The sequence below is a fragment of the Lissotriton helveticus genome, chromosome 6 (assembly GCF_964261635.1).
Source record: "Lissotriton helveticus chromosome 6, aLisHel1.1, whole genome shotgun sequence".
In the NCBI taxonomy this organism is placed as follows: domain Eukaryota; kingdom Metazoa; phylum Chordata; class Amphibia; order Caudata; family Salamandridae; genus Lissotriton; species Lissotriton helveticus.
In genome coordinates this window covers 686,503,056-686,524,427 of record NC_136067.1, presented here as the reverse complement: position 1 = coordinate 686,524,427, position 21,372 = coordinate 686,503,056, and the positions used below count along the sequence as shown (strand labels likewise).

The window sequence follows — 21,372 nt, the reverse complement described above, 5'->3', positions numbered from 1 at the left end:
TTAGGGATTACATCTGTATATGCGAAAAGTGGTACTATGCGATTAAGGATGTCGTATTGTTTCATGTATTAAACCATGTACTATGTCTGTTAATAGAGGGTTGAAATTAATTTCGTTTAATGTGAATGGTCTGAATAATGGTAAAAAAATGAGAGCCATAGAGTCTTGGATTAGGACTGAAAATCCCGCAGTAGTAATGCTACCGGAGACTCATATCACTGCCTCTAAAAAGGAGGATTTCATGATGTTTAAAACCTGGGCTTTGTTCCGCGGTTTTTCATGCACCATTAGTTCACAACGGGGAGTTGCTCTTTTTTTAAATAAAAACTTGGAGGTTGAAATTATTCAGACTGTGAAAGACGGTCTGGGTCGTTGGTGTTGGGTTTCGTGTAATTTCAAAAATCGTCAACACCCAATTACCTTTGTCTGTTTTTATGCCCCTGTAGAAGAAAATCCCCAGATGTATGATGATATGTTTCAGTCTCTGTTATTGGTAGGTGGGGATATCGTCATAGGTGGCGATTTCAATATACTCATGGACCCCCATTTAGACTCTACCACATCCTCCAAGAGACAATCTAAACCTAAATCTTTTAGGACTATGTTAAATTATATATCAACATTCGAACTGTGTGATCCATGGCGCCTGAGAAATCCGCGGAAAACTGATTTTACCTGTTGGTCGGGCAGGTTTAAATCATCTTCCCGTATAGATTTTTTCCTCGCTTCCAGACAGCTCAAATTTTTTCTCAGAAATTCTGCCACAACGGCTTTTCAGATCACGCAATGGTGGTGATTAATTTTGATTTGGGAGACAATATTAAAGCTCCAAAAAGATGGATGTTTAATAAAACATATTTACAGGATATAAATTGGGTCTCTGCATTAAAATTAGAGATTGCGGATTACATTACCTGAAATATGGATACTGCCCCCTTGCATATTATTTGGGATGCTCTAAAGGCCTTTATACGGGGTATAATTATAAATAAAGATGCGGCCGAGTGGGCTGCCGTGAAAAATACTAGGAACTCTCTTCTACAAAAAATCCAAGACCTTACAATATGACGACACCGTAATCCAACTTGTAATGCTCAAAAACAACTTAGTGAGGCCAAACGTGAACTCAATGCCCATTATTTCTTACAGAGCGAAGAGGTTTTTTGTAAACAATCTCAAAAAGTTTACGAAGAAAGTAATTTTACTGGGAAATTTTTAGCCTGGCAAGTGAGAGAGCAAGCAGCCTCGAATATGATCAATTCTCTAGAAGATCCTGTTACTCATATTGCGACATCAGAGCAGGTGGAAATAAATTCAATCATGTTTTCCCATTATGACACAATTTATAGCACACAGCATTCCATTAACTATCAAAACTTGTCTGATTTTCTGGGGAGGCATCCACTTCCCAGTGTATCTTCAGATGATCAATTTATTATGCAAAGTCCATTTTCTAAGGAAGAATTGGAATTAGTGGTAAAGGATCTTCCTTTGGGCAAGGCCTGTGGCCCTGACGGCCTTCCTTCTGTATTTTTTAAAGTTTTCTTTAGTTCCTTTGGTGATTTGTTTCTGCTATTATTAAACTCAATGCTTGATGGTGGGCAAGTCCCTGAATCCTTTCATGAAGGCACGGTTGTTAGTTTTCTGAAGAAGGGGAAAGAACCCAAGGACCCTAACTCATATAGGCCAATTATTCTATTAAATTCAGACTATAAAATTACCACCAAATTATTGTCACTTCGCTTTAATAACATCACGGCGGAGCTGATCCATTCTGATCAAAACGGTTTTATTATAGGAAGGCAATTATTTACAAACACATATTTTTTAGTTGAGGCATTAGATTATTTTGAGTCACGGGGGTTACAGGCTTTAGTATTATTATTAGACGCAGAAAAAGCTTTTGATTTAGTTGTATGGGACACACTTTTTTTATCTTAAAAATTTTTGCGGTTCCACAACACATCATTAATTTGATACAGAATTTATACACGGGTGCCACAGCCAATATAATTATTAATAAATTCTCAGCTGGTTCAATCTCAGTCCAACGGGGAACCAGGCAAGGCTGCCCCTTGTCTCCTATTCTTTTTGCTTTCTTCATTGAACCACTCGCTGTAGCTATTAGGAATTGTGTACAGATCGCTCCCCCGGTTATCTCCATGGCCAAGATAAAACTTTACGCAGATGATATTATGTTATTAATTAAACCAGATCTTATTTCACAGACACAGGCTCTTCAAATTTTTTAAGAATTCGAGGCCTTGGGAGGCTATCGAATTAATAAAAAAAAGCCAGAAATTTTAGTCTGTGGGGGTGCAGATCCAATACTACATCCAGATCTGCAAGGCTGTATCAATCCAAAACCTAAAAGATACTTGGGAATTTGTTTCTCTTCCACAGTTCATTGTAATTGACAGAGCTCTTGAGGCGGAAGCCGGGAGCAGGGGAAAATTGTTTTTAAAAGACTACTTTTTAAAAAATTTTGTGTGATATTCTTGTGCTTTTAAAATCCCACCTGATTGCTCTTCCCTCGATCTTCTCCTCCCCGCGCAGCCGAGTCAGGCGCTGCAGCGGGTTGCAGGAGGATCGCCGTGACCCCCGGGCACCGCCCACTGACCGAGGCCACGCCCCCTACTACTTAAGGCGCGCTTTCAGACCGGCGCATTGTAATTGTAACTGACAGAGCTCTTGAGGCGGAAGCCGGGAGCAGGGGAAAATTGTTTTTAAAAGATTACTTTTTAAAAATGTTTGTGTGATATTCTTGTGCTTTTAAAATCCCACCTGATTGCTCTCCCCTCGATCTTCTCCTCCCCGCGCAGCCGAGTCAGGCGCTGCAGCGGGTTGCAGGAGGATCGCCGTGACCCCCGGGCACCGCCCACTGACCGAGGCCACGCCCCCCTACTACTTAAGGCGCGCTTTCAGACCGGCGCATTGTAATTGTAACTGACAGAGCTCTTGAGGCGGAAGCCGGGAGCAGGGGAAAATTGTTTTTAAAAGATTACTTTTTAAAACATTTTGTGTGATATTCTTGTGCTTTTAAAATCCCACCTGATTGCTCTCCCCTCGATCTTCTCCTCCCCGCGCAGCCGAGTCAGGCGCTGCAGCGGGTTGCAGGAGGATCGCCGTGACCCCCAGGCACCGCCCACTGACCGAGGCCACGCCCCCCTACTACTTAAGGCGCGCTTTCAGACCGGCGCATTGTAATTGTAACTGACAGAGCTCTTAAGGCGGAAGCCGGGAGCAGGGGAAAATTGTTTTTAAAAGATTACTTTTTAAAAAAATTTGTGTGATATTCTTGTGCTTTTAAAATCCCACCTGATTGCTCTCCCCTCGATCTTCTCCTCCCCGCGCAGCCGAGTCAGGCGCTGCAGCGGGTTGCAGGAGGATCGCCGTGACCCCCGGGCACCGCCCGCTGACCGAGGCCACGCCCCCCTACTACTTAAGGCGCGCTTTCAAACCGGCGCATTGTAATTGTAACTGACAGAGCTCTTGAGGCGGAAGCCGGGAGCAGGGGAAAATTGTTTTTAAAAGATTACTTTTTAAAAAAAATTGTGTGATATTCTTGTGCTTTTAAAATCCCACCTGATTGCTCTCCCCTCGATCTTCTCCTCCCCGCGCAGCCGAGTCAGGCGCTGCAGCGGGTTGCAGGAGGATCGCCGTGACCCCCGGGCACCGCCCACTGACCGAGGCCACGCCCCCCTACTACTTAAGGCGCGCTTTCAGACCGGCGCATTGTAATTGTAACTGACAGAGCTCTTGAGGCGGAAGCCGGGAGCAGGGGAAAATTGTTTTTAAAAGATTACTTTTAAAACATTTTGTGTGATATTCTTGTGTTTTTAAAATCCCACCTGATTGCTCTCCCCTCGATCTTCTCCTCCCCGCGCAGCCGAGTCAGGCGCTGCAGCGGGTTGCAGGAGGATCGCCGTGACCCCCGGGCACCGCCCACTGACCGAGGCCACACCCTCCTCCCTGACATATATAAGAATGTGCTGTTTCCGGAAGAGCAGCGGACGGGCGCAGCGGGCGCGCCGGCGGTGCGCCGAAGGCGCGCCAAAGGCAAGCCCGTCTGCGCCCGTCCGCGACCAAACGGGACCAGGGGCCACATCCCCTGGGTCCCACACATCCCACGTCAGGACTTATAGCTCAGCAGCCATCCACAACATCGGAACTACAGCTGTTGCATGCTGCACACACATCTACTCACCAGCCGAACTCCCTCCCCGCTGCTTTGGCTGCAAACATCCCTTCCACAACACTATGTTGCCAGCTACAACGCAGGAATATTGTATGTATCTGCTAAACTGTAGGTCACTACCGAGACACAGCACACAAATTGCCTTGCTGCTAGAAGAGTGCAAGCCGGATGCCGTTTTCTGACGGAAACATGGCTTACATCCCAATCTGAGCCCTACCTAGTCTCAGCCTTACCCCCTGGTTTTCAAATATACAGATTAGATCGGACGGAGGGGAGAGGAGGAGGCTTGGCTATTATACTAAAAGACCAGTACCGATGTCGCACTACAGCTGAAACAATCCCTGAGTGCGAGAGCCAGCATTGATTTCACTGCTAATAACTCCTTTTCCGGCACTCTGATATACCGTCCCCCAGAGCCGGCAAAAATGTTCCACAGATCACTTCCAAACATTATCGCCGAACGAATCATGTCCACAGCCAACTACACGGTTCTGGGAGATCTTAACCTTCAATTTAATACTCCCACAGATCACATTGCCATGGAATTAACAGACGATTTAGCAGCCTTACAACTAACCCAGCTTGTCACAGCTCCTACACATGAAAAAGGCAACCTACTTGACCCGATTTTTAGTAACTGCACCGATCTGGTGGTGAGCCAACCCATTCCCCTCCCCTGGTCTGATCACTCCTTAATCCCGTTTACTTGGCACACCTGTAAAGCCCCTCCGCCCACCCCCCAAGTCAAAACTAAGAGGAACTGGGTTAAACTACCCATGGAGGCTTGGCTAAGCAATTTAGACTCCACTTGCCCATCCCTCCGCACAGACCCCAACTTGGCAAATAAGGAATACGAGAGCTGGATCACGAAATCTCTGGATACTATTCTCCCCTTCCGGAGTTCCATATCAAAGAGACTGCATAAATCAGCACCCTGGTTCTCAGATACCCTAAGAGAAAAAAAACGCCTCTGTAGGAAACGAGAGAGAGCGTGGCGTTTAGACTTCCTACCCGAGAAAAAGCTCCAATATAGAGAGGCAAGTAAGGCCTATAAAGAGGAGGTCAGGTCGGCTCAAGCTGCCTACTTTGCGAATAAAATCATGGCAGCCAAATCTAAACCCAAGGAAATCTTTCACTTGGTAAAAAAACTCACTAAAGTCAATAACACAGCCCCACCCTTGGCAAAAACGCAAGCACAGTGTAATGAGCTAGCGGAATTTTTCCATAAGAAGGTTACCCAGATCTATTCCTCTTTCCCGACAGTAGCCACAAATCCAGGAGTAGTCGACCAAATACCTCTGAAACATCCTACTCTCCGTGACCGGCCAATTCTTGAACACTTTTCCCCTTTAGATCTTGAAATTCTGAATCAATTGGCCCGCCAAGTCAAATCTGGCTCTCCACTCGACCCAGCACCTCCGGAGATTATGTTGCAGGCAAGCCAGGCCACCCTACCCATAATTCTGGATCTGTTAAACTCTTCCATCTTATCTTGTACAGTGCCCACTGCATGGAAGAGAGCCATGGCGCGGGCACTGCTAAAAAAAAACAACCTTGACCCAGAAGATCACTCCAGCTACTGCCCAATCTCACTGCTCCCCTGGGTAAGCAAGATCTTGGAGAAATATATAAACATCCAGCTAATTCAATTTCTCGAGAACAACTTGCTACTGGATACCACTCAAACAGGCTTTAGACCCAAGCACGGAACTGAAACCGCTTTGTTAGCGGTTACCGAAGAGTCACGCAGGATACTGGACCAAGGAGGATCAGTGGCAGTGATCCTCCTTGACCTAAGTGCAGCCTTCGACACGGTCAGCTATACCACTCTGCTGAACCGTCTATTTAGCATCGGAGTAACAGGCAAGGCACTTAGGTGGCTTGACTCTTTCCTGAGCAATAGATCTTTTCAGATCTTTGACGGGGACACAGTGTCAGCCAGCAAACCACTGAGTTGTGGGGTTCCGCAGGGCTCCTCTTTGAGCCCTGCGTTGTTCAACATATATATGAAACCACTGGCTGGGGTCATCGAACCGCACGGTATCAAGATCATATCGTATGCGGATGATACCCAGCTAGTGGTTTCCTTGGCTCAGGATGGTAACAGGCAAACCGCGGAAGGCCTGATGAAATGTCTAGAGGATGTCAAGGAATGGATGACAGCCTCCTCTTTAAAACTTAATGGAGATAAAACAGAGCTCATGCTCCTGGGCCCAGTATCACCAGTGCCATTTATCTCCCTCTGGCCTCCCTGCCTGGGCACCCCCCCTACCCCCAAGGAAAGTGTAAAAAGCCTGGGAGTATGGCTGGATAAAAATCTCTCTTTTACCATCCAGGCCACCAAACTGTCTGCCACGTGCTTCGGCTTACTCAGAACATTGAGGAAAGTTCTGCCTCTTTTGCCAATGGAAGCCAAACAGGTGGCAGTACAGGGCTTGATACAGTCCCGGCTAGATTTTAATAATGCCCTTTATGTGGGTGCCCCAGAACTGACATTGCGGAAGCTGCAGGTTGTACAGAACTGTGCAGCCCGTACCTTGCTACAGATCCCCCGCACTCAGTCAGCCAGGCCCGGACTAAAAAGATTGCACTGGCTTCCGGTGAAGCAGAGAGTCGCATTTAAGGCATTGTGCATCGCCCACCGGGCATTCTGGAAGACGGGCCCAGCAATTAATGACAACCTAGTCACCCGCTACCACCCAAGCAGGAATCTTCGCTCTATGGAGGCTTTCTTGGCCGTAGTGCCCAAAGTTAAAAGAGCTAGAACCGGAGGTAGGATGTTCTCCCTAAATGCCTCCAAGCTGTGGAACTTACTTCCAGCACAACTTCGCTCCAACCCTAATCTGCTCTCATTCCGCAAACAATTAAAGACCCTTTTGTTTGCAAAGTCCACCGAGGCCTAGCTTCTTCCTCATCGCCCAGTTCTGTCTAGAGACTCAGCGCTTGGACGCCCGTGGGGCAGCAATCGCGCTCTATAAATCGACATACAATACAATACAATACAATACAGTTCAGGATTTATATACACTTAATTTTGTCCCTTTGCTTCGGAAAGTTCGTTTAATGTTTGCTCGTTGGGATCCATTACCTTTATCTATTCTTGGTCGAATCGCTTTGATTAAAATGTTAATACTCCCTCTTTTTAATTTTTTATTCTCCACTATCTGTTTTTTTGCCTGGTTCTTTTTTTTCCAGTGTAGAATCTATGTTTTCCGCATTTATTTTGGGCAAAAAAAACGGCAAGAATTGATTTACGGACTTTATATGAAGAGACTGAATATGGAGGTCTCTCATTACCAAATCTAAAAGACTATTATTAAGCATATTTCGCGCAGTACCTAGATAGATTTAAAAATACAAACCCAGGTACGGGGTTATTTATAAAAAAAATTGGGGAGTTAATATGCTTAGAAATTCAGATTCCATCCACTCTTCTTGTGCCAAAATCACCTCAATTTGTTCGATATAAGACCCTAAATTGGTTTTTCAAACGACGAGACACCATGCTTAAGAGATATTCCCTCCCGCTTTTTAACTTAACAACTCCCTTAATTGGCGTTTCGCTTTTTTAAGGATTAAGATTGAATCTATAGTTATTGAAAACTGGGGCCACGCAGGGTTTAAAACGCTAGCTGATTGTTTGGTGAATGGGTCCTGGCTAGCTGTCGATGATATGACACGTCTGATCCCTGGTAATTTTTTGCTAATCAGGTCCTACAGCATGCTTTATAAAACTTTGACGCAATTAGACCCCAGTATTATTATTAGTATTTCTTCTCCATTAGTAGTAGATCTTTTTGTAAATGAGCTTAGGAGGAAACCCGGGGAATGGAAACATTGTTTGACACAAAGTCGGGAGGAAGAGTTGACTTCTAAAGTTATACGTAAATGGCATACACAGGAAATTCTAGTACTATCAACTGAAATATGGAAAACCATTAATCAGTTTAATTTTGGTTCATTATGTGGCGCCAATTGGCACAGAATGTTATATTATAGCAAATGGCTGTTATACCGCACACCTGCAATTATTGCCAAAATGTACGATAACACGTCTGCTAATTGTTTTAGATGCGGTAATTGCGATCCAGCTAATTGGTCTCATATTATGGCGTATTGTCCCAAGATTAAGTTTTTTTGGGAGGAAATGTTTTTTTTTTTCAAAATTTATTATATGATAATTCCTTGCAATGTAAAAATATTACTATATGGTTTTGATCAAGAATGTAAATTTTCAATTTATGTAGCAAAATTGATTTATATTGCAATGGCCGTTGCTAGATCATTGTTATTAAAGAACTGGCGCACATCAAAAGTTCGGATATTTCAGGAATGGTTCGAGAAAATGAAAAGGGTTAGGAAATGTGAATATCAGTATGCAAAACGAGTTGGGGGTTTAAAGAAGTTCGATCAGATTTGGGGGTGGTACTTTGAGTAATTCGTTATATATTATGTTATTCTCAAAAAGAATGATAGTGTATTTTTTGTGAAATTCTGATTTTTTGTATCTGATTTAAGACACTGCAAAAGACTTCAATAAAAAAAAAGAAAAAAAAAAGAAACAGCAGTAGCAAAAAAATTGAGGGTGATAAACCACATAATAAATTAGTTTTACACTGGCCACTGCCACACTCTACCCTCACAACGGCCCTCCATGTGTACGCCACACTGGGTGAGGTGTGAAATTCAACAGATCCTGCAAATGGAGCACACGTAGCATTGAACAGTGCCTTCCAGAGTAGTGGGACTTTCTCTTCAGGAAGTTCAAGTGCAGACTGCATGATATTCATTCTTGCTTGGAAAGATGCCTAAGTAAGATTGACAGGCATACATCTTGCCATCTCAAAATCACCTAAACTGGCCTCCTTATATGTGAAATGTAAATTGGACAATGGATATCAGATTTTACCCACATGGCTGTCCTTTAACATTATCAGGTACCAAGAAAGTACTTATAATAGTATATCAAAAGTATACCTAATCCGAATATGCAATTTAAAATCTTAAAATATTCAAATGCACGTTCATTACAGTCTATGTTCAATTCTCTAAGTAGGGAAATGTCTACTAGCTTCTTTAGGGCACTACAGATTCAGCAAATGTCCATTGTGTCCAGTGTAATGACTTTGCCCAAATTCTGTTTGCAAGTATTTGGTTCTGCAATGTCATCTTTGTAGAAAGGTAATTTCTAACCATGCATCTACTAAGAACTTCAGGTCAGCAGAGACTAAAACGTATCCAAACAGTGTTCTAGCCTGACAGGTTCAAGTTCAGGGAACAGATCAGTATCTTTGAAGTAAATGGATACTTGTTCTGGAATGCACTTGATCACAAACAAACAATGCCAAACGAATCAAGCTTCAGGGTTCCACATAGCATATATATGCAAACAAACTGAAGAAGATATACAATAATAAGTAAAATACATACTTTCAGAATATAGGGCCTGATGCACAAAGGCAATGTGTGGTTGCAAAGCCTGCAATTTGCGTAATCACAGAGTTTGTGACTCCAAAAAGGATTTTTGGGCCATATGTATGAAACTTAGGTTCTGCGATGCTCAAATAGCGACTGTTAGAGAATCGCTATTTGAGTATCACAAAATGCTATGTATGTAGGATTTGCAAATAATTCTGCGAATCCTACATATTCCTTAATTGTGAATCGCAAATTGCAATTCACAATTAAGGAATACCTCCCCATTCATTCCTACAGGCCTAGAGGCCCATTGGAATGAATGGGAAGACATTCTCAATTTGCGATTCTCAATTAGAGTATCGCAAATTGAGAATGCAATTTCAAGGGTACCAGGGTGTCAAAATGACACCCTGTTGCACCCCTGAAATGTGCATGTGTGCACATGTGGCACACATACATGCCCTAAGGGCATGTATGTGCGCCACATGGCACTTTGAAAAATGCAAAAAAGTGCATTTTTCAAAGAAATTGCAAATTAGCACCAACTCGAAGTTGGTGGTAATTCGCGATTCCTGAAGGCCAAATTGCAGTTTTTCTGTGCTCCTTACATTGCATTTAAGGAATAGCAATTTGCAATTCCTTAAATGCAATCACAAAATAAGGAATCAAACATTTTGTGATTTCTTATTTTGTGAGGCAGTTTTGCTTTCATACATACCATTAAGCCTAATTGCGATCACAAAGGCCGAAATTCTGCGAATGTCGGCATATGCGATCGCAATTTGGAATGATACATATGGCCCTTTAAATCTACTAAATCCATCTGGTGATTTGCTACCATGTTACCGCATCGCAAAATGGGCTTAGGAAGTCATAATGAATCACTATTTGGCAAAGGCGTTTGTAGGATGAATTTGTTATGGTGTGTATAAATGTTTTGCAACCACAGTCCAGTTGCAAAACACTAAAAGTTGCCAAATCCCAGACTGGGGAGGTATCACATTTACAAAAGGGAAGGAGTCTGCTTAGAAGCCTTACTCTCAGTGAAAGTTAGAAAAAAAATTGTTGCGCAGTAGACAGTGGTCCAGGGTACCACTGCCAGCTCTCAAAAGAACTTGGAAAAAAATAAGCTTTTCTTTTCAAATGCAGCTCCGTTTCCTTTAAGGAAAAAAATGATAACTTTATTAAAAGGTAATCATATACATGTTGACCATCCCGGTCATGGCATCCAATCACAGTGAGTCGCAATTTGCAATTAACTCCATAAATACTGATAAAGCAGGTCGGATTGAGACCCTCTACAAATTGGAATTCTGTAAACCAACCTATTAGTATCTAGGTCAGTTATAAATATTCGTATCTATTCCAAAAATGTAGGAGTGCAATATGCGACCCCTTTTTGAGAATCAAAACTTCGCACATCGATCCTTAGATTCATAAATCACACTCAAGCAAAATGAGCTTCAATTACACAGTCAAACAGCAGAGTCTGCAGTTAAGCTTTCACCTTAACATGTAAAATTCATATGATTGAGAAACTATTTCGAAAGGGAAGGATTGGAGCACAGAGTCTCCAAATATTAGGACGGAGAAAGGGGAACATTACTCATAACTCACTGCTTGATGCCATACAGAGGCTAGTATTTAGTGTGTGGGTGGCACCCTTCATTAGATAAGTGACCCATTTCTGGTGCCATCACGCAGAGGCTGATGGAATTCTTTGCAAATGAAAAGTGATGTGGAAAACTGTCAGTTTATATTATATTCAGCTACCCGGGTGCAAGTTTGTAAGTGGGGAATTCCTGGGAAATCTCTGAATGCTTAATCTGCAGACTTTTGACTCATAAGTATCTAAGAGTTTGCCCACCTCAGTAGTATACTTAACCTTCCAAGATCAACCATAGCCCAGCAATGGCCCACTTCTTTGGCTTCAAAACCGGAGAAAGAGCCTTCTCCTACATCACAGCCAAGACCTGGAACGAGCTCCCCGTGAACATCAGACCCTCCCGACCCTGCACACGTTCAGGAAGGACCTCAAGACCTGGCTCTTCAACTGATCCGGAGCCGTCTTCCCTCCCCCCGCAATCACCTTGAGACCATCACGGGTGAGTAGCGCGTTATATAAACCCCTGATTGATTGATTGATGAGGGTAGGACTGGCAAAGTACTTGTCAATTTCAGGTGTAATTGATGTATTTGCATATTTTAACTGCATTGCTTTTCTGCAAGAAATAATTCTGAAATACATTTATTTTATTGAATTTGAGAGTAAAAATGAGGAAATCTGATATAAAAACCAACAATTCTTGACACTTATTAAGAAATATAAAGCCCTGTCATATTGAAAAGAATAAAGATAAGCATTGGTAAATGCAACAGGTTTTGCCTTTGTAATTAAAAATATGTTATGTTTTGTTGTACATTTTAGCTTGGTGAGCAGTTGTGCAATATCAGTTACTGAAACTGTGTAAAATTGTGAGAAAGGTTATATATTGTGTAGTAATTTGTGGTAACATACATTTGGGGATATTAGGTGAGGGGTGGAGGATTCAACTAAAATAAAATGCAGCCCACAACGTATTCAAAATAAGAATGTGAAAAACATGTTTTAGTATGGTTGTGATTTAGGGAGTAGAAAGGGGCATCATAGAAACTACGAGAAGATGAGTTAATAGGCATCGGAGAAAAAACCCATACAGCTCACAAGCACTCTTGAAATACGTGCTGACAATAGGAGATTACATTAAAAGCGTCGGACAAACCGAAAAATGCAGACAAAACGCACACAAATTATATGCACTACTAATGCAATATCTACACCATCCATTATGGTAATTAATACAGAGTGAAGGAGTACAAACATAGGGAGATTAGGTGAAATGCAGAGATATGTTTGTCTGAATGTGCCTGCCCTACAGATTCGCCTCAGAAGACCACAATAGTGGTGTGAAACGCCATGTCTCTGAATAAGTAGATCCTGTCCATGTAGTTTATGCTATGGCATTTTGCATTCCACTTTTTGGCACTCTGTTTACTTCGGGTCAGGTCCCCGCACCTAGATTCATTGTTGGGGTATTTAAAGACTCTGCAGCTTATAGCAATGTTGCGCTTAGACCAACAATTTTCAAAACTTTACAACATTTCTGAAAAGGCCCCAAAAAGCCTCTGACATGCATATTGAGGAGGGAGACATGTTTCCTATCACGCAGCCTGTTGCATGCTGTGTGAGTCAAGGCATCTTTGATGTGTAGAAGGAAAACCTTGAATCTATCTGACAGTGTTGTCATCAAGGAGTGCTGACACATGCACACAAAAGCCAGTCACTAAATTTCACGAATTGTGATGTTAACACCATCTGGGCCGAATTCTAACTTTGTACATGCCTTAAGTCATGTAAAGAAGTTAAATATTAACTTCTGTGCAGCGTTGAGACATGTCTTGAAGTACATGTACAATGTTTTAGTATCCTTCCAGTAATTTGAACTAGAAACAAATTTCCTTTTTTCAAAATAGAAAAATTTCACATTAGGCACCATATGGTGTAAATGTGCCAAGAGTGGGACAATCCAGAATTCTGTGGAGCATGCCACAGCTGATGAAACAAGTAACTCCTGTGGTTCAATTAAAACCACGAGCTCTCATGGTGTCGAATGTTTTGGTTACATTCAGATGTTCTCTTAGGTAATATAGGGCTTGTTCCTCAGGAATTCATTGAATATTTACACCGTGTTTCTTTGTGTTTACAATAAACACATAACTCCTCTTCACAGCCATATTTAAGGGCCACATGGCAGAAGATCTTTTTCCTTAAGACGCCTGTAGAGATGATTACGTAAAACATTAAGAGTACGTGGCACAGATACATATGTGCACTCCTTTTATTTAATAAAGAGAATGTTGCTGCTACAACACAGTGTGGCAACGTTCCTTAATCTGTCTGATCTGCACAGTCACAGTGCAAAACTTATGTTCTGTATTTCTGCTTATTGTACCAAATGTGAAATTAATTTTCTGAATTGGGGTTATGGGACTGAGAGCATGAATTTAACATATTTTGGAGGGATGGTGTAATAAGCACCACATACTTAAATGAGAACAACCTCTGAGTAGCCAACATATTTATGAACTTATCATGCGATGGTGTTTCTTTGTTATTTATACTGATGAATGTAAGAAAAAAAGGAAACTGTACTCTAATCTGTAGTGGAAAAAAATAAACAGTCCACATCTTGAACAATTATTCTGCAGACAGTATAACGTATCTCCCTTACTGCAGTGCGCAACTATACATGTGAATTTGTGCCTGCCACAGCAAGCATGGCTGAAAATAACATATTATGTTGTTAACATGTTCAACATGGAGTTTCAAACTGTACGTTTTGTATGTAAACCTTCTTGGGATCAGGTCTTTCCCATTTGATTTTTACACAGATCCTGCCCAAAGCTTTGTGTAGTGGACTAGGATTAAATGTTGGTTCCTTTTTTCCTCACAGTCAGCTCTTCAAACGTTTTCTAGAGCAAAGAATTTCACTTCCAGTGGCTTAGCCTAAGACCATGGCATGACCTGATGCTGTGGGCAAGCATAATTCCACTGACAAATGGTGTCTATTCAGCTTCCATGACTTCAAGCAATAGTTCCTGGCATTTCATATTGCTATATCGGTTTCACTCTAAGTGTGATGGCTCTAGAAGAAAAACACCGGTCAAATATGCTCAACAGTCATAGACTTGACAACCTGCTTGAATAATGCAATGAACATGGTTTGTGAGATTTTACACTGACATCCCCAGGTTCCGACATTTGTTCCTCCCTTTTAAGGTACAGGTACAAAGGATAAAGGGAGTATAGTAGGATGCGAAAATTAAATATATTTTCACATTATGAAACTGCACCTTGTATCACACATGTTATCTATGGGATTCATATATATCTATGCTCCTACATAAATACCCAGAGCAGTCCATAATGAACATTTTGCAAATCAGATAAATTAAGCAGTGTTTTGTTGGGTACACATTATATCAACATAAGAGGGGAAGAAGAGTTAATCATGTGGAAGGCTCTCTCCCTCAATTTTAAACTATATCCAAAGTGGAGAGACCAGCTTATCACATGGACTAACCAGATATCTTTAAGAGGAATGAAAATGTTTTTTAAGGAAAACCCTCAACCACCAGGGCTACTCCTTGGTGGCATACATCCTCATTGGGTTAGTTCCCGTTCCACTACGGAACGAGACTTGCTGATGCAAGTGAATTACATGGGAGAAGAGACTGATATAGAGCGGATATTCCATGAGAATAGGAGATGGAGGAATTTTATTTGTGGGTTAAAAATATCTGTCTGGTGGCAATAATTACTTTAAGTTACGCCCCAGTCAGTATGATTAAAATCTGGAAAAGAAGTTAGGAAGTACATGGGGGTTTCAATGGGCCTTCTCGTTCTTACATCTTTCTGCCAACCTTCCCTGTGGAGTCATCAGGACATTAATCTCACTCGCTGAGACCACTCCTTATATGAGTATGAGGTGCATTCGTAGCGGAATAGGCAGTAACCCAATGATGAAGCATGCCACATAGGAACAACCCTGGTGGGTGAGGGCTTTTCTCACAAAAAGCATTTGCTTTCTTCCTCAGGAATTCTGGTTAGTCCACGTGATAAGATAAGGCTCTCTACTTTGGATATTGTTTGGTATGCAGTCATTGACAAAATGACATTTAGGTGTTGTACTGAGGACCCAAAACTCTCACCTATCTGAAGACTGTCAATGTGCTGAGTGAATACACCAGTGGGATAGATCTTGATCATTAGGAAGATTTTTCTAGCGTCCGCCTTGGATGCTGGTACTTGGGAATTATATTGCAAGGAACTGAACACTGGAGTATATGGCTTGACCATCTCTATACCTGCAAAAAAACATATCATCAGGTCATTACCAGGCAAGCAGGGAAGAATAAAACAAACATTTGCTATAGCAAGCTGTTGCAATCATAAGTGGCTATGAAAAAAACACTGTAGGATACCAATATCGGTGTTCTATTTCTTCTAAATAAATGTATACTAGTCTATGCAATTTATAGCACACTGGACTATGTCAGCTCATCTAGTAAATACATTTTACTTTCTAGCAACAGAAGATATGGTGCTGTATTATCAGAGAACAATGGCCTTTTTAAGAACATTGTAGGGAGTAGAAAGTGAGAGAGCACAACATATAGAAGATGGAGGTTGGCAGAAAGGAATGAGTGTGATCAAGGAGAATGGAGAGGATGTTGGCTTCCGAGAAAGATGGATGTAAGAAACTGGGTTACTGATTGAGGGTGTCAAACCCTACTCAAGCAGCAACCACAATCATTGTCAGGATGAACCATAGCAAACTGCAAATTAATCTGATGTTAATCTGTGACCAACCCACTGGTACCTTGTCACAAAAACAGTCAGGCTTAATTTAGAGGTAATGTGTAAAGTATGTATGTATATCGCACTCCAATAAATATGTTCAATAAAGTTCAACTCATATGTTCAATCATTTTTATTCTTCTTAATTCATGTACTTGTTTTGCTGTTTTACTTATTCATGACATATTACTTCCCTCAGTAATATCCATATATTTATGCACTTTTCAAATGTTCTGCCCCAGGTTGGGGAAACCATGCCAAAGATGTCAGGTCCAACAGTAGATACACAGGACAGGAGGGTTATGAGGGTTAAGAGTTTACATCTATTAAAACAGGTGACTCTTAGTGCAGAAGATCTTCCATTAGTAGGCCTTGTACATGAGTGCCATCCCACACCATTGGATTTAAGCCTGTGTATCAAAATAATCTAGTAACAATATTTTAGCAAACTATTTTCTCTGGCTTTCTCTCTCTCCACAAATTACGACTATGTGAATATTCTTTATCATTGCCAAGACACCATACGTTTTGACTAATTTTGCAAACACTTATAGCATTGTCTGATTGTACTGACAGAAACTGCTAAAGAAAGATGTACGCCAAAAATGATTCAATCCTTTTAAAGTAGGAGACAATTAAAATGGCTGTGGAGAAGTGTGGCTCAATGGTTAGACCCTGATGCAGAGGTCTAGCCTGGGACCAGGGTTCAATTCCCCGCCTCGGCGGGTCTTAGGCTCAAAAATTCCACGGACCTGATTATTTTCGCCTCAGTTCCTATTCCAATCATGGAGTCCCACTCTGCAACTCTGGGCAATAGCTTGTTTAATCTCCACAACGGCCCTCACAATGCTAAGGATGCCTGGCCTCCACCTTGGGGGTGCCCAGGAGTGGACACCTCACAGGGAAAGCCAGGATGGGTTCCACAGCGGTATTCGTACAAGCGCCTTGAGACCCTTGCGGGTGAGTAGTGCGCTATACAAGTATCAATTTACATTTTTTTTTACATTTGCTGTCAAACTACTACAGATGTTGGCAAAACCATTTTGACTGCAAAATATCTTGACAAGAAAAAAAAAGGTATTTTGCTATTAATCATTAGTAAGGAATATTGCCCATCCCAAAACACATGTCTCTTTCTCAGCTTGCCATTGTTATGACATTTTTCTGTTCTAAGGAATAGTAAAACAAAATAAAACAACATTAACATTACTTGCATGGAGCATGTGTAAAATTACCTTACTGGGAAAGTAGTGTTGGAGAGAAATGTTTTAACTGCCATTTCCACTAGTCTTCTTCCAGATGACTGCATTCCTGAAGGAGGGGTGAACATATCAGTTGACTTACATAAAGCACTTGCTTACAGTGACACCCTATTTCCTGCAGCAACTTCCTCTGGGATGTCAATCTGGTTCTTCCATTCTTACCTAGCCGGCCTCCACAGAAGGCTCAAAATATGAACAGGCTGCATCTGAAACTGAAAGACTTGCTTAGCCTTATATCCTAGGATTTGGGGATATCTACCTTGGATATTATGTCAAGGCCCTTTATGCCAGAAGGTTTCTGTTTTCTCCTCTATTGTATGCCAACACTTTGTCTTTATCAGTTTTTACCTGGGTTTTCTGTGCGACTCAGCCTTATGCAAGGTTCAATTGCTCCAAATTTATTAGAAAAAGACCAGGCTTTTTTAGGTTTCTTTAGGGAGTTTTCAGTGCAAAAATAGAGCCTGATCTAGAGTACAGGACAAGTACACTATCACAAATGGGCTAGATATATTGGCCATCACATTACAAGTGCCATAGGATATAAGGAACTTATAATAAGGTGGGCTGTATATCTGTCATGTTTGTGATAGTGTAACCCATCCACCAAACTCTAATTCAGACCCTTAATTTGTTAGATATGCATGGTCTTCCGACTAGCCCATTTAGATACGAGTACATTTGTTGTGCACTCTGGTGCAGGACTATAGCTACTAAAGCCTACATCTTAGGTAACGATTTACAAGGAACTATTCTGATGGTGGGTTTGTCCCATGCTTTTTTTTGTTCAAAACCTTATATTTCAGAATCAAAGATAGTTATGCTGCAGATGTTAGAGCAAGAAACTGAATAAGTATAAAGTAGCAAATAATTGGTTTAAAACATAGACATGGGATAATAATAATCACCCATGTTACACCCATTGTTAACATCCTTTGTTACTTTTATTCTTATTGAAAGCTTTGACTTCACTCTGGTTAGCCTTCTATCTGTTGAAGTTCTTCTGGATGTCCTGTTCAGCCACTGGGTCACGTTTCCTGCATTTCTTGCTGAAAGGACCTTACTTAGTATAATAGCCAAATTACATTGAAGCTGCGCTTCATAGATTACATTTTTGTAGTATGGAGAGGCAGCAAAGATACAGCAGAGGCGTGTGTTACAGAGATCAACTCCAACCCTCTGAACCTGAAATTTACTAGTCACATCAGTGCCAAGGAAGTAGAATTTTTGGAATATCTAGGCTGAGGTGAATGAGCAACAATTGGTCCCTAATTTATTCAGGAAACATAGTGCAGGGAATAGCACACTACATGCTAAAAGCTTCCACCCAAGCCTCAAAAGAATGCACACGTATGTTATGTTATGTTATGTTATATTAATTTCTTATGCGCACAGATACTCCAGCCAAGGAGCGTCCCGGCGCAGAGACAAGGTAGTACATAACACAACGAGAGAATAATATTACATAAAGAAACAATTTAAAACAGGAATGTTTTTATAGCCCTCCGAAAGGTCAAAAGATCCTCCAATAAGCGAATTTCCACAGGTAGGGAGTTCCACGCTACTGCAGCTTTTACACTGAAAGAGCGGCCACCCATACGACTAAGCCTGAATCTGGGGACCACAGCGAGGGCCAGACCCTGGGAGCGGAGGGTGCGGGTGGGAACATAGAAGGAAAGACAGCTGGATAAAATTTCCGGGCCTATACCTCTCAAGATCTTGAAAGCAAGACACAGCACCTTAAAGAGGATACGCTTCCTTACCGGAAGCCAATGTAGGGAGCGCAAAACATTTGTCACCGAACAGAATCTGGGCAGGCCGACAATCGCCCTCGCCGCAGCATTCTGAACCCGCTGCAGACGAGTTAGCTCGGCCTGGTTGGCCCCGGCCAGAAGAGAGCTAGCATAATCCAGGCGAGAGATGATGGTTGCCTGGATCATCAGCTGCCTGGTCGGGGCATCGAAGAACTTGAGAACAGGTCTCAAACCTCTTAACAGACCGAAGCAGCAGGCAGCAGTTTTTTTGGTGTGCCCTACAAAAGTGAGGCCCGCATCCAGCCAGACCCCCAAATTTTTCACCTCCAACACCGGGGTTGGAGTGGGTCCCAGCTCTGTAGGCCACCATTGATCGCCCCACAGCTCCACTCCCTTGCCGACAACCATCACCTCTGTTTTTGTGGCATTTAGCTGGAGACAGTTACCTGTCAACCAGCTAGCCACCGCCTTCAGTCCAGACTGAAACCTAGGGGCCTCAGTCTCCGCGTCCCCGCTGAGAGTAACCGCCAGCTGTGTGTCGTCGGCATATGAGACCAAAGTTAGGCCCCACTGCCTAGCGACATCAGCCAGCGGTCTCACGTAAAGATTGAACAACGTGGGACTCAGCGAGGACCCCTGCGGGACCCCCATGGCCAGTGGTTGGATCTTGGACTTGAAGGGAGGAATGGCAACACAGAAGGAGCGGTCGTCGAGGAAGGAGCGGAACCATTGCAACGCCTGGCCACCAATGCCATACTCCTCAAGCCGATGCAGGAGGATGCTGTGAGATACCGTGTCAAAGGCGGCGCTAAGGTCTAACAATATAAGCGCCGCCGTTTGACCAGCATCCAGCCTTGCACGGAGATGTTCCACCATCACAAGTAACGCGGTCTCCGTGCTGTGACCAGCACGGAAGCCGTTTTGTGTGGGGTCAAGGGCATTGGTCCGGACAAGATGTTCAGACAGGGCTAAGTTGACATGGGCCTCTGCGATCTTTGCCGGCCAGGGTAGCAGCGAGATGGGACGGTAACTTTCAGGCTTAGACGGGTCCAGTGAGGGCTTTTTAATAATTGGGGACACCACAGCTTGCTTCCACCTAACTGGCACTACGCCAGATTCCAAGGAAAGGTTGACAAGGGACTGCACAGCCAAGCGTCCTATAAAAGCCTGATCTCGGAAGAGAGCAGGCCTTACTGGATCAGAGGGAGATCCAGATTTGATCTGCAACGCAAGTTTGTCAAACCCATCCGTGGTAAGAAGGGGGAAGGCAAGCAGAGTAGACTGATGAGGTGGCCCACTGGTACTCTCCCAACCGGGCCCTATGCTAGAGAATGTCCGGTATATAGCTTGGACCTTCCCCAAGAAATATGCAGCAAGGGATTAACAGTGGGAGAGAGAGGTTACAGTCACGGAGGTCGTCCGCTTTGCCATAAGATCTTTTACGGCCTTAAAAATGGCCTTCGACGGATTAGCACTGTTCCTGAATTCTGCAGCATAAAAAGCCGCTCGAGCTCGGCAAATAGCCCGATGGTAGAGCTTTACGGACCTGGCATATTGAGCTTTTAAATCAGCCCCATAGGTCTTACGCCAGGCCCTCTCCGCCCGTCTACAGGCTCCCTTCAGGGCACGAAGGGCGCCATCGTACCAGGGGCTTGACTCTCTAGAGTTGACTTTAGACGATACAATAGGTATCAACGAGTCAAGAGCCCTGGTGATCCAGGAACAGAAGAGGTCATACCCCTTTTCTACATCCGTCAAAGAACCCAGCGGCTCCTCTTGTAGAAGAAGATGGAAGTCTTCTAACCTCAGTTTATGCCAAGCTCTCCTCGGTACCCGCCTAGCCGAAAAGCTAGAAACGGTGGCTGAGACAGGACAACGAATGGACACCAAAAAATGGTCTGACCATTCTACCGGTAGAATAGAGATGGTTTTAATCTCCGGTAAATTAGTGAAAAAGGGATCTAAAATATGTCCCCCAATATGGGTCGACTGGGAAACCATCTGGGCAAGTTGAAAGGCCTCTAGGTCAGAAATAACGGTACGCACTGTCAGACCTGAGAGGGTGTCAAAATGCAGATTTAAATCCCCCATGATGGAGAAGTTGGCACAGTCTGCGATCAAAGGGCCAACAATGTCGGGGAAAGCATTTCTAAACCCCACATCGCTGCCGGGCGGACGATACACGACCATCCCGGAGAGCGTGAACTCAGGGCAGACAGAGACCTTAAACAAGGCACTTTCACATCCAGAGATATTAACGGCGCTCCACACACAGGGAAAGCTAGATCTTACTATTAGGGCTATACCCCCACCTCTGGACGATCTATTCAAGGTGTACATAGA

The 21,372-nt window shown here is 42.9% G+C and overlaps 1 protein-coding gene across 2 annotated transcripts in view; it reads right to left on the bottom strand.

Moving 5' to 3' along the window:
- The window catches only part of CYB5R4 (cytochrome b5 reductase 4), a 1,195,924-nt gene that overhangs the window by 248,908 nt on the left and 925,644 nt on the right, over window positions 1-21,372 (bottom strand). For both annotated transcript variants that reach the window (XM_078648153.1, XM_078648152.1), the window contains one exon: window positions 15,368-15,523. In XM_078648153.1, coding sequence (XP_078504279.1) covers window positions 15,368-15,523 — 156 coding nt within the window. The remainder of the gene's footprint in view (window positions 1-15,367; window positions 15,524-21,372) is intronic.